Raw genomic sequence first — 14608 nt, 5'->3', positions numbered from 1 at the left:
ATAAATCCATTAATAAATCCACATAATTATACATAAATATATAAATAAATAAACGTGCAAATAAATACATAAATCCACATATTCCTGCATAAATAATTACATAAATAATAAATCATTGAATGTGCGAGGATATAAATAAATAAAACGAATGTTGGGGGGAAATAAAAAAAAAAAATGTTAAAGGAAACACTAAACTGAAAGTTGACTTTTTTTCCTTTTAACCGTTTATTCATTTTTGAATGTAGCTTCATATTTATTTTTCCTTGGCACAACATGCTAATGAGAGGCTGTCAATCAAACATCAGAAGGCGGTCTCTATGCCACCATTGGCTGATCGTTGTAAAAGAGCCATTGGCTGACACTGTTGAAAATAGTAGTCTGACAGACCCAATGACTGATCATTGGACAGAAGAGTTTTTTTCTCGCGTGGCGCCATCTGCAGGACAAAGTTCAGCCAAGATGGAGGAATATCTGATCAGAGCTGTACACGGATACACATTTTAAATAAATCTAGTAGCAGAGCTACTGCAAGTGATTTTCAGTGCTGGAAATCCATATATCCTTTGCTGAAACTACCGCGTCGTCATGGAGAGCGCAGCTCATGGTTGCTTAGTAAAAGTTCTAGTTACTTAAAATCTCTATAGTTAGACATATAAAATATTTATTTTAATAAGAAATAGTCAAAGCTCAGGCTTTTCATGTATTTGGCTGCTTTATTCTTGCATAAGAATTGTAAAGACGCCCATACTGAGATATAATTTAATTTTCACATTAAATAAAATAAAGTTTTCTTATTGTGGAAAAGGCATTTTCTGTCTTTAACCCAATTTTAGCTTTTATTGAGCGTAGAATTGACCACCATTGATAAAATTAAACAAATCATCAAATACAAATCACACAGGCTGCTTTCTGTATTTTTATAGCACTGAAATGATACAGATATTTACAGACAGATACTCCAAAAACATACAACAATAACTGATGGATCCTTTATGGTAATACATATGACATGGTGCAACTACAGTGCAATGCAAATAGTAAATATAAGATAAAGTGAGAATAAGAAATAGTTTGTTATACACTATATATAAGAAATAGTTTATGTAGTATATAATATAATAATGTAGTCAGTAATAAATATATATAATATTGTCAATAAACAAACAGTATACAGCAAGTAAAATAGTAATGAATAGTACAATTATATAATAGTATAAGTACAATAATATGATAATATATTGATAATAGCATATAGTATAATAATATTATAATAATAATAGCAATAGAATATGTAGTATCATTTACAGAATATAGACAATAATATAACAGCATAACTATAATAGATTGATAATCTCAAGTGGTATAATATAATAATCGCAAATACAATGTAATATCAATTGCAGAATAAAATAGACAATAATAAAAATAGTAAATTGAATAGTGACTAGTACAATAATAATATAGTATTGGTATAATAATAACAACAACAACAAAAGGCTGTATATTTTCCATCAGTCTCTTGGAGATGGTGAGAACAGTGCACTGACAGGCTCTCCTCAGCTTTCCTCGAGGCTTGTGTAGCTCTGGTTGCAACGGGTAAAAACAAAATAAAAATATAAACAAATCGCCATTTAATGGCAAACTATTAAATAATCTAAAAAGACAAACCTACTCTTTGTAGATGAGTCGGGAAACTTCCCTTCTAGCTACTTCCCACTGTCTCCTCAACTCGTTGTCTTTGGGAAACCTTCAATGTGTGAGAAGCTCGCCAACTAACTAACGTTACAGTAAGATTCACAACATGTCACCTAGCTGAAACGAGTACTTGTCATAAAAGTCGGTTTTAAGAAAATAAAGATGCATAGTTAAACTTCAGGAAATTTAGTTTATAAAATAAGATATAATATAAGCTAAAACTGTATTAGAAATCATGTAAACTCATGTCTCAACTTTCACAGCTAACTAGCGACATCGCTAGCTATTGTAGTCTGACTGACTCCGGTGGCCAACTACTATCAATATAATTATATAACGACAAATACAACCAGAAACAAATGTTCAGTCTTACCTGTGAAAGGTCATTCCCGAGACCTGTTTTCAAGTGTGCAGCGATTTGTTCAGCCCCAAGCAGCACAAGAAGCAGCCATTTTTCTCAGTTCCAGTTATGAGCGTTATGGGAACGTTGCCCCGCACAATATGGCGGCGCCGTTACGTCCATATGGACGTACGGTCCAGCGGCCAATAGGGCATCTAGTGTTATTATAATGTCTAGGGTTCAAAAGGTTCAACGTGCCAAATGCAAGTAGAATCAGCGCTGAAACGTGTTACTCGCCCGGTAACTTTTTTATGAATGGTGGTGAGAATTTAAAGGCACACTCCACTTTTTTTGAAAATAGGCTCATTTTCCATCTCCTCTAGAGTTAAACAGTTGAGTTTTACCGTTTTCGAATCCATTCAGCCGATCTCCGGGTCCGGGTACCACTTTTAGCATAGCTTAGCATAGTTCATTGAATCTGATTAGACCGTTAGCATCTCACACAAAAATGACCAAAGAGTTTCGATATTTTTCCTATTTAAAACGACTCTTCTGTAGTTACATCGTGTACTAAGACCGACGGAAAATGAAAAGTTGCGATTTTGCAGGCCGATATGCCTAGGAACTATACTGTCATTCCGGCGTAATAATCAAGGAACTTTGCTGGCGTACCATGGCTGCAGCAGGCGCAATGATATTACGCAGCGCCTCTCACAAATGTCTCCATGGTAGCAAGGCACGCTCCCTGTGCAAGCAGGGGTCACAGGCGCTGCACTCAATGTGTGTGTTTTTGTAAAGTGGGGAACATACTCGATAATGTCAGATCGTTAAATCAACAATTAGATATCATAGACGATATATAACGCACACCCCTGCACCACTGGCCCCATCGGTCCGTCTACTGTCCCGAGCGTCGTTCACACTGGCCCCTGGCCATCGGGCAGTCCTTATTGTCGAGCCCTGGTGATGGATCGTCAGACAGGCACAGCTGTGACAGGTTGTCGTTAGGATGGTGAATTTAACAATAAAAGATTGTCCAGGTAGACGTATATACCGGTGACAGGTCAAGTTGCAGGCACATATACAGTATAACGGTGTCCTGCCACAGAAAGATTTTACCCCAGCTCGGAAATTGCCAGCTGTGACGGTTATCTTCCCCTGTGTGAGTGTGAGCATCAGCAGCCATGAGTCGCATTGAAGTGACGTCATCTCCCTCTCTTAAATTGATTGGCTAGAGGAGGAGCTGTCAATCTAGAACAAGTGGACCAATGGTGACGCTTCAGCCTGCCCTAATTTACATGAAACTCGAACTGCAACACAGAGCAGAACATGGAAAGAAGAGCAAAGAGAAAAACAGCACAAGAGTACAAAAGAGTAAAATATGAGCAGAAAATGTAAGAAGTACAGAGAAATAAAAGCAAGGAAAACAACTTTTAAGAACACAAACAAGTTTAAGATTTGTACAATATAACTTTTCATGTGTTTAGTAAATTTATTTTTATATTAATATATTATTTTTACATTTATTTATGTATGCATTCATTTATTTTTAGATTTATTTATTCCCATATGTATTTATTTTTAGATTTACTTATTTATTGATTCATTTATTTTTACTTTTCCGTGTGTAACATGGAAATGAGGAAGGCGGTCCTTCTGTAGCTTCAGTGCATCATTGGTTAAGAGCTCACGCGTAGAATCGTCAGGCCAGCTAAGCGATAGATGAGAGAGCAAGAAATTCTGCAGTAACTGGGAGCTACTGAAATTTGAGGTAGGCAAGTACTTTCGAAAACAGGGAAGTTTAATGGCAAAAGAAAGACGTATTCAGGAAGACAATATTATTTCAAAATTAGTTGCCCTCTCATCAAAATCATGTCCAAATGAAGAAGAACAAGCTGAGTTAGTCACTTTACAACTGGAATTGGACAAATTATATAAGAATAAGGCAGAAGGAGCCTTCATTAGGTCACGGAAGCAATGGTTGGAAAAGGGGAACAAAACTCTGCATTTTTTTTTTGGTTTAGAGAAATTTCATTCTAGAAATAATACAATTGAACAACTTAAAATAGATGGGAATATCACAGATGACCAAGTTAAAATATCAAAATTTTGTACAGAATTTTATAGTAGATTATATTCATCCAAATTTTGTGAACATTCAGCTTCTCTGTTTCTGAACTCTATTTCTGGAATTAATTGTAAGACCATCGACCCTGTACAAAAAGAGCTCTGTGATAGTTTGATTACTGTTGAGGAAGTCTTAAATGCTGTCGCACATATTAAGGTTAATAAATCTCCTGGGGTCGATGGCCTCACGGCCGACTTTTATAAAACATTTTCTGATCTTATTGCCCCCTTTCTTAAAGAGGTTTATATAGAGAGTACAGAAAATCAATGTCTTCCACCTACTTTAACTCAAGGATTTATAACTTTGATTCCAAAACCAAAAAAAGACCCATTGCTGTTAGATAACTGGAGACCAATTTCTCTATTAAACAATGATTATAAGATCTTTGTCATAGTCTTTGCCAATAGAATCAAGTCAGTCATGGATCCTCTTATAGATGAGGCACAAACTGGCTTCCTAAAGAAAAGACATATTTCAAATAATATAAGATTAGTCTTAGACTTGTTGGACTACTCACATTTAAGTACTGATGATGGATTTATTCTTTTTTTAGACTTCTATAAAGCGTTCGATACGGTGGAGCATGCTTTTATTTTTGGGTCATTATGAAAATTTGTGTTTGGAGACTTTTTCTGTAAGGCTATATAAACAATGTATAGTAATGCAAACTGTTCGGTTAAACTTGAAGGTGTTTCAACCTCCAAATTTTATTTAAAACGTGGTATAAGACAAGGTTGTCCCATCTCCCCTTACCTCTTTTTGTTTTGTACTCATCTTATGAATATCTATATTAAATCAAGCCACTTAAAAGGAATATCTATTGCTGGCAGGGATATTATCATATCCCAGTTAGCAGACGATACTCCACTCTTCCTAAAAGATCAACTTCAGGTCCCACCTGCTCTTAAAGTAGTAGATACATTTTCTAAAGCCTCTGGCCTTAGTTTAAACATTAACAAATGTGAACTGTTATCTATTAAAGATTGTCAGTTACAACATATTGCTAATGTCCCAGTGAAGGAATCAGTGACATATTTGGGGATTGTTATCTCGAAAGATCAAAAATCTAGATGTAAGATCAATTTTGATCCCATTATCCAGAAGACTGCTACTTCCCTTGGTGTTTCTGAGGAGATGTGTAAAGTTATCGATACTGCTTTATTTAATTTCCTTTGGAGAAACAAAACACATTATATTAGGAAATCTATAATATTGAATACTTATGAATCAGGTGGATTGAACTTCCTTGATTTCAGTACTCTAAATAATAATTTTAAAATTAATTGGATTAGACATTTTATTCTAAATCCAAATTCTCTTTGGAATTTTATACCCAGTTTTGTTTTCTCCAAAGTAGGTGGTCTTGAATTTCTCTTGATTTGCAACTACAAAATTGATAAAGTCCCTCTGATCTTATCTTGCTTTCACAAACAAATGTTGCGCTTGGTCCCTGTTATATAAGCATAACTTTTCACCCCATAGATATTTAATTTGGAACAATTACAATATATTATTTAAAAATAAATCCTTATTTTTTGAAAGATGGTTCTTAGCAGGCATAATACGAGTGGATCAATTATTGAATCAAGAAGGCTTATTATTCACTTACTCTGAATTTCTAGATTTTCATAGAATTCCAGTGACACCAAGGGAATTCTCTATTGTCATGGATGCAATTCCCACAGGGGTCCTGGCATTATTCAGAGCTAATACCCAAACCAGTGTTGCGCCCTCTTCTTCATTTAATTTATTTGATACTGCAATTGGGAAACTTTGTTTTGCCCCCGGAGTCTTAAATGTTAATAAAACTATTCGTTCTCTTCTTCAAAAAGATATTGTCACTAGGCCCATCTGTATTGTTTATTGGAATAGACTGGTGGGAGGTTTGTTATGGAAAGCCATGTGGACTTTACCAAACAAATACTTATTGGTAAATAAAATTAAGGAAATAACTTTTAAGATACTACCCAGTAAATAACTTTCTTGTGAAATTTAAAAAGGATATTGATTTAAACTCTTCTTTTTGCAATACACTGGCTGAAACTTTGTTTCATTTGTTTTGGCATTGCGCTCATGTAAGAAAATTTTGGAAAGATTTGTCTAGATTTATTATTGACAACATTGACTCCACCTTTTCGTTGTGTTTAGAAAATGTTATATTTGGTTTTACTAATATCTCCCCAAATAAAAGAAAAGAATACTATATTATAAATTTTTTATTTTTTTATTTTTTTTATTTTTTGCTAAATTTTTTACATACATAACTGTAAGTACAGTAAAACTCATCCTTTGTTTTTGGTTCTTGAAAAAGAAATGCAAATATATATCAAGACTGTTCTTCATTCACATAATAAGAAAGCAATTAAAACTGTTTCTATCTGTGAATCCTTTAATATATTTATATAATTTTACAGCCTCCCCCCGGCTGTCTGTTTTCTCTATGTGTATATGTATTGTAGTTTTGACTGTACATTGACTTTGTTTTGTTTGTTTGAAGTTCTATTAAAAAAAAAAAAAAAAAAAAAAAAAAAAAAAGTGATGAGAGAGTTTTCAAAGAAAATGGCGCAAGTAGTAATTCGTTGTCTAGTTTGCTACGGGATGTGGCAGATCAGCTGGAGAGTTGTAAGTTATTTTCACCTAATGTTATTCGCATTATGCCGAAATATTTAAACTATTTTCCAGAAATAAAAACACGAAGCTGAAGCTACTTATGTGATCTCCACAGCATCATCATCAAAGAGTCTGGAACCGTCGACGTCAGACGCCTAGAGTCAGACACCCAGTGGATGGTTGGTTAGAAGATTGTTGATAGCTAGCTATAACTTTAGCAAAATGACAAATAACGTTAATGCCGTAAATGGTTTAAATTGGGAGCACGGAGAAAACTTTATACGACGATCAGATGGTCTCATATTGTCCCATCCATCGTCATTGTTAACGTGGGTAGATGAAATGAAGAAGTGGCCAGAGGAAACCTATGGGGACTGTCAGGAGTTGATGGAGCAGCATGTAGAGGGTGTAGATGAAGAAGACTGGAGTTATTTTAAATCAGTTTTGTTAAACGAGAGATAACTTTGTGATTTGTTTTAGAAAATGTTTAATTTAATACAAGTTTTATAAAATCAGTTGTAAGAGTGTTTGTTGTTATCAGGAAGCTAGAGAAACCCTTTACTGACCTTCATGTAGAGGTAATATTTCACCATTTAATTTTCATATGTAATAACCCAAGATGGAATTCATTTGCAAACTTGATATGACTTATTCCATTTAAATCAGAAGACTTAATTCCTTTGAGTTTTAAGGGGAATCTACAGTGCTCACAATATATGGTTTTAAAAAAAAAATTAGGGATGCACCGATATGATTTTTTGGGGCCGATACCAATATTAACAAACAATTATTGGCCGATACCGATACCAATATTTGTCACTTCCTCTCTTATTTGAAATTTTGTCATCAAAATAGATATTTTGATCATGTTTTAAATAAGCAAAGTTCAAAAACACCTGCATTAAAATATACTAGCAGGTTTATTGCTGCATCATCAAATAATTTCTAATGAACATCGATTGGATCCATTTAACATTCAGCAGGCCTACATAAAAACAACAGAACAAAGATACATATGAAATAAACAGTGCTTTTAAGGTAGGTTTAAGGTTTTAGGTTTTCAGGTACAGAAATAAAGTAAACAAATGTAAAATAGCACTGCACATTCTTCACTGTATAAATTATATACATATTAATCCTCCTTTATTGTAACAGGCTTTATTGTGATTAATCTTCTAATTTATTTTTGTATATGTTTTAATATTTTTTTGTAAATTTAAATATGTATTAGATCTGAACTATCTCCTTTACTAAAGCGGGACTTTTATTTTGACGGGTTTTCTCGTCTACGGTCTGAGGAGAGCGCGCGCTTCAGTCAATGATGAACCAATGGTAATCAAGACCAACCCACCTAATTATCATACATGACAAAGAAATGTAAGAATAAATATGAAAATAAAAAAATGTTGAGATAAATAAATGTTAAAATAAATAAATTTGGAAATAAATACATTGGAATAAATAAATATAAAAAATGAATGCATAAATAAATATAAAATAAATGAAAAAATAAATAAAATTAGGAATAATTAAAACAAAAGCAGAAAATAATGAATTAAGGAGGAAAAAATTAATTTTATTAAAAATGAATCATTTATTTGATCAAGTCGTTTATTCATTTATTTATTTTCCTATTATCACATTTATTTATTTATTTATTTATTCATTCATTCATTCATTCATTCATTTATTTATTAATTTATTCATTTATTCATTTTTAATTTCTGCAGGTTTGGTCCTCCATACAGCTGTGACAGGTTGTCGTTAGGATGGTGAATTTAACAATAGAGGGTATGCATTGACGTCAGTTTCCCGCCAGAACGCGCTCCCTCAGCTGGACTGAGTGGTAAAAGAACCTGCTGCATGACTGGATTTAATAGAGGAAACTGCGAAAACGCGAGTAAAACAAACGATTACGCTATTTGTACAGTCAATCGCAAAGCTCTTTCCCGTTTTGGATGAGTTTTGTGTGTTTTTCACAGCATTCACGCTGAAAATCAATGCTGCCACTCAGTGGGCATAACCGCAGTCATAACGGTCGACGGTGACGTCACGTGCACACCCTCTATAGAGACAGAGCGCATTTAGGCCACGCCCACACCGGGGGGGAAACAATCCAACCGTCTTCATTGACTTTGTATTGCGTGAGGCTGCCTCCTTGTCATTTCTGACTTATAACAAAAACAGAACAATGTCTTAAAGCTGCTGTGTGACAAGGTGTACAGCAAACAAGCTAAAAAACCCAGAACTAAGTTTTTATAAGCTACCGAACCGTAAAAGCCTCTAAGGAGACAAAAGTGGATACAGGCAATAAAGCATCAGCAGGAAGAATGGGTACATTTTGGGATCCTGACACTCAGTATGCCTCAGTAAGCCTACGTGTGCAGTAAACATTTAGTCACTGTTAAGTCAAATATCCAAATGTCAGTTTTATATATTATATTTCCTGTCGCTGATTACATTACCCTCCAGTGGGCGTAGTTCTCATAGTCATGTGACATGTCGCGCTCTGTATCCACTTTTTAGTCCTTAAACGCTCGTTTTTTGGGTCGACAGCTTATAAAAACTTCTGGGTTTTTGGTTCTGGGTTTTTTTTTAGCTTGTTTTCTGTACATCTTGTCACACAGCATGTCTAACATTGTTCTGTTTATTGTTATAAGTCAGAAATGACAAGGAGGCAGCCTCACGCAATACAAAGTCAATGGAGTACCTCAGGGATGACGTGTTTTTGTAGGCCAACCCGGAAGTTAGCGGCGCACGGGTTCCCTCGATCGAAAGCCAATGCATTTTTCCCATAGACTTTTGGAAAATCGCAAAAAATGAGCTCTGTGTTTAACAAAGGGTTACGACACTTACACGTTTTGTCTTTCAAGATAATCTTTACAAGTTAACACAACATTTATACATTTTGAAGCCTAAATAAAGTGGTCAGATATAAAAAGCTAACAGTAGGCTATAAACGGACTACAGCACACCATGGTCGCGGATCAACGTCAGCACCACCAAGCTTCCTCAAACTTTATTTAGAAAACAACTTTATTTAAAAACATGCTCTCTGATTATGATCTGTGCTGTGTATGAATACTTATCCACTTTTCCATGAGAAATGCTGTCCAAATGTCCTGTTTGTCATGATGACGTCTAAAGTCCCCGCCAAAGGAAGTAGTCCCTTTTAGCAATTTGTTAGCAACCGCCATTTTTAAGACACAATAAAGGTTTAAAAAAATCACAAGCGGGTTATAACTGGTGTGTTTTATGTCATAGATCAAAACGTGAAAATATTTAGAGGCTTTGTTAACCACAGATCTTATTTCAGGCGATTTAGCAAAAACCCATTCAAAAAACCCATTGACTTCGGGGCGATGGAACCGGAAATCCTAAAATGCTAACTCGCTTCTGGGTTTTGCCTACAAAAACACATCATCCCTGAGGTACTCTGTGGTAAAATGATGTAATTTTAGAGTAGGCATTGAGGTCGGCCATATTTCACCAAGGTCAGTATCATGTCATATCTGACGTAATCCTTCCTCCCCGCTAGATGGCGCTGTTTGCAATAGGTTTAATTAAACTACCATTGGAAAAACTTTATTTGTTACTGATTCATAGCGTCAAGCACGCAAAGCAGTGAAGCCTTTTCATCACGTTAAAATGTTTATCTGTCTGTATATGCTGCCCAACACACACGCCTGCAGAGGACAGAATAGTCCCTCACTTTAACATTTCTGGCCTCGCCACTGCATCACACGACACCTTTGTTGGAGACTGATTTACACACAACAAAACTAAACTAATGGAACAAAAAATAGTACACAAACAAATAAACACTAACAATAAACATGATCATGGAAAAAGAGGTGCAGAAAGATAAGCAAAACGAAGAATATTAATTTCTGATAACTGAAGAGGAATCTCATTTAATTCACATTTATATTGATCAAATTAATCTTTTATGCAATTTCAATCATTCATAAAATAACATAAAAACTCCTAACTATTACATTCATTACAAGCAAATCTACTGAAACAACATGATCAAATTACCATTCATCAATTTTATATCACGTGTTCATATGATGTAAGAGAATGAATGTTTCTTTTTGAAGCGTTTGCTCTTTTTCTCCTGCTGCTGTGAGTTGATGTGATTGATCTGTAAATGATTGAACACATGAGCTGCTCCTCATGAAGGTGAAACTGCAGTACTGATAGTCACACTGAAAAACACACTTTTACTCACGATCAACATTTAACACTCTTTAAACACTCTCAATCTCATCACAGTTCAGGGTTATGCTGGTTACTGCTAGATGATTCAAATCACGAAATGCCTTAAACAATTAACTAAATAAACTGTGAAAAGGTTATGTTTTCTAATACGTCAGGGACGGAATGGTCCACAGAGCGCTGCGTGGCGCCATCTGCAGGACAAAGATCAGCCAAGATGGAGGAATATCTGATCAGAGCTGTACACGGATACACATTTTAAATAAATCTAGTAGCAGAGCTACTGCAAGTGATTTTCAGTGCTGGAAATCCGTATATCCTTTGCTGAAACTACCGCGTCGTCATGGAGAGCACAGCTCATGGTTGCTTAGTAACAGCAGACGCCACCGGAGCGCTTTGGAAAGGAGAAAGCGGCGCGGACGCGTTTTCCATGCGTTTAGACGCGACAACAGTCCTAAAAGGGTTCAAATGGTTCAAAGCACCAAATGCGAGTAGAATCAGCGCTGAAACTTGTTACTCACCGGTAACTTTGTTTATGAATGTTGGTGAGAATTTGAGATTACATAGTACTGTCATAAAATTAACAACGGTTGTGATGTAATTACATAAATATAGGCTATAGTCTGACGCGCTGCATGTTTGCTGTAACAGTACTGTGTTTTCAGTGTCGATTCACTGTAAATGCTGCTGCGTTTGTGACGCTTTAATTTGCATTTGGGAACGCAACATTCGTCATTAGAATCGTTTATAATTCTGTTGTTGTTTACAAAGAGAAGTTTCAGTGTCACATGATCCTTCAGAAATGCTGATTTGCTGCTCAAGAAACATTCACTATTTATTATTATCAATGTTAAAAAGCAGTTTTTGCTGCCAAACATTTTTGTGGAAACAATGATACCATTCAAACATTTGTGGAAAGATTTAAAAAAGAGAGAAATTGATACTATAATTCATCATACATTAAAGTGATAAAAAATGAGAACAGTGAAGACATTTAAAATGTTACAAAATATTTCTATTTAATAAATGCTTTAATAAATGTAATATATTTGATAAATGCACATACAGTAAATGTTGTTCATTGAACTTTCTCTTTTTGAAAGAATACTGAAAAATAAAATGTATCACTATTTCCAGAATAATATGAAGCAGCACAACTGTTTTCAACATTGATAATAATCAGAAATGTTTCTTGAGCATCAAATCGAATTTTAATGATTTCTGAAAGATCATGTGACACTGAAAACTGGAGTAATGATGCTGAAATTCTGCTTTGATCACAGGAATAAATTACATTTTATAATTTATTAAAATAGAAAACTTTTTTTTTTAATTTGTAACAATATTTCACAATATTACTGTTTTTCTGTATTTTTGATCAAATAAATGCAGCTTTGGTGAGCAAAAGAGATTTATTTCAAAATAATTAATTGTTTCCAGACTTTTGGCAGGTACTTTAATAATAACAATTCTATTCATAATTTTATTGTATTATATAATATATTAATTATTATCATGATTATTAAATGCTGCAGGACAATAGTATGTATTATTACAATATGTGAAATATCTTTAAATGTGATAAAATAAATATTTTTTTTAAATAATGGGGGCGTGGCCAGATTTTCCTGCTCTTTTTATCTCTATCTGATCACACACATTTAAGATGATTGTGAGGTAGACTTGAGCTGAAAGAGGGGGGTTTCATGACTCTTTAATGTTCATTACATTAACCTCTCCTGTTACAATTTTTCTAGATTTTTATGTGATATTCAGTTTTAATTTGTTATATCAGTTTTTATATAATCTCTTAGAGTAACAGTAAAACTGACATATTTAATTAATTGTTTAAATAGATATTAGATATTGCACAAATTATGATCATATGTTTAAAAAAATGTATTATTTCTGCTTGAATTTGACTGCAGGTGTGTTATGATAATGTTTTGTGCTCTGTGACACAGATCAAGATCATCTAACATGGTGATTTGAGTTTATGTTATTGGTTTCTCTTTGATAATGAAGTCTCTGTTGATCTGAGAGAGTGAAGAGTGTGTCATTGTTCTCTACAGGTTGAATGATTGTGGTGTCACAGATGAAGGTTGTGCTGCTCTGGCTTCAGCTCTGAGATCAAACCCCTCACACCTGAGAGATCTGAATCTGTCTGTGAATAATCTAGGAGACTCGGGAGTGAAGATAGTCTCTGCTGTACTGGAGAATCCTCACTGTAAACTGGAGAAACTGAGGTAAGATCATATGTGACTCTCACATGAAACTGAGTCACTGTATTTTATAATTTCATTTATTCATAAAGTAACAAAATGGAATAGGGGAATTAAACTGTTATTGCATTTAGGGCTGTCACTAAGGATTATTTTGGTGATCAAGTAATCGGTTGATTATTTTCACAATCAAGTAATCGGATATTTTTTATGATAATAAAAATAGACCTAAGCAAACAATGGCCTTTAACATGACTTAAAATACAAATATAATAACAATGGGGCAATAATATCTGGATCAAAAGCAAGTAATCATATGGTTTTATAAAACAACACTTTTAAAATACATAATATAATATACATTGTATAAACAATTATATTATGTATTATAACAAATGCCTGCAGAGGGCGCCAACGGCCTGATGATTGTTGTTGTCCCACTTTACATCAGATCAAATCTCTATTTAATATTGGTCAAACGACATTATTTTAAATGTTCACTTAATGTTTAATATTTGGCAACTTCTTTATGACAGAAATGTTACAGCCACTGTAATTTCTTGAACAAGAATATGTGGACATCAAAACATGCAAACTCAACTCCGAGATTAAGCTTTTAGTTTGAAATCGTGATAAACAGTTTACATATTTCAAAGATATTGGCGTATTCTCCTGTGTTGGTGTAGGTTAATAAATATTTTTCCTTACAAATCTGATGAAATGGCACACATTGGGCCTCATTTATGAAACGAACGTACGACAGAAAACGGTGCGTACGGCCGTTTCCACACAAAACTTGGAATTTATCAATATGGACGTGAGCGGTCTACGATCAGTTTTTTTGAGTTAGCGTGAACTTACATGCAGCTAGTGTTGTAGTACCCGAGACTGGTCTTAAGACCAGTTTTTGAAGGTCTCGGTCTTGTCTTTGTCTCAGACTAAAAGGACTCAGGATTTTATTTCAAGACCGGTCAAGACCACACCTGCGGGGATATCACTAAATTGCCATTGCATTGTCTGATTTCTTTGTTAACATCATTAATTTGATTGGATGTAAAACTTACTGCTTCAAATGCAATCAGTAGCTTATTTCTAATTTCATTTTTGTTACTGTTGTGCCGGGTCAGAAATCAACAAGGGATTATGTCAAAAATGTCACCAAAATTAATAAAAATGCCCACAAAATTTAAGATGTAATTGCAAAAAAGTACTTGTATAACATCTTTATTTATAATATAACATGATATAATTAAGCAATATCACAAGAAAGAGGTCTGTTTTCACAAATATGAGCACAATTGCAAACGTGATATTGATTTTTTTTTTTTTTTTTTTTTTTTTTTTTTTTTTAACAAATGTTCAATAAACAATTTTATTTTTAAAACATTATTC

The 14608-nt window shown here is 34.1% G+C and overlaps 1 protein-coding gene across 44 annotated transcripts in view; it reads left to right on the top strand.

Annotated features, from left to right (window-relative positions):
- The window catches only part of LOC127495149 (NACHT, LRR and PYD domains-containing protein 12-like), a 400157-nt gene that overhangs the window by 208911 nt on the left and 176638 nt on the right, over positions 1–14608 (top strand). For 35 of the 44 annotated variants that reach the window (XM_051861739.1, XM_051861730.1, XM_051861702.1 and 32 more), the window contains one exon: positions 13067–13240. The exons of the other annotated variants lie outside the window; for them this stretch is intronic. In XM_051861739.1, coding sequence (XP_051717699.1) covers positions 13067–13240 — 174 coding nt within the window. The remainder of the gene's footprint in view (positions 1–13066; positions 13241–14608) is intronic. 44 annotated transcript variants of the gene reach the window in all.

This window comes from Ctenopharyngodon idella, chromosome 15 (genome assembly GCF_019924925.1).
Source record: "Ctenopharyngodon idella isolate HZGC_01 chromosome 15, HZGC01, whole genome shotgun sequence".
Lineage (NCBI taxonomy): Eukaryota > Metazoa > Chordata > Actinopteri > Cypriniformes > Xenocyprididae > Ctenopharyngodon > Ctenopharyngodon idella.
This window is presented reverse-complemented; position numbering and strand designations above follow the sequence as displayed.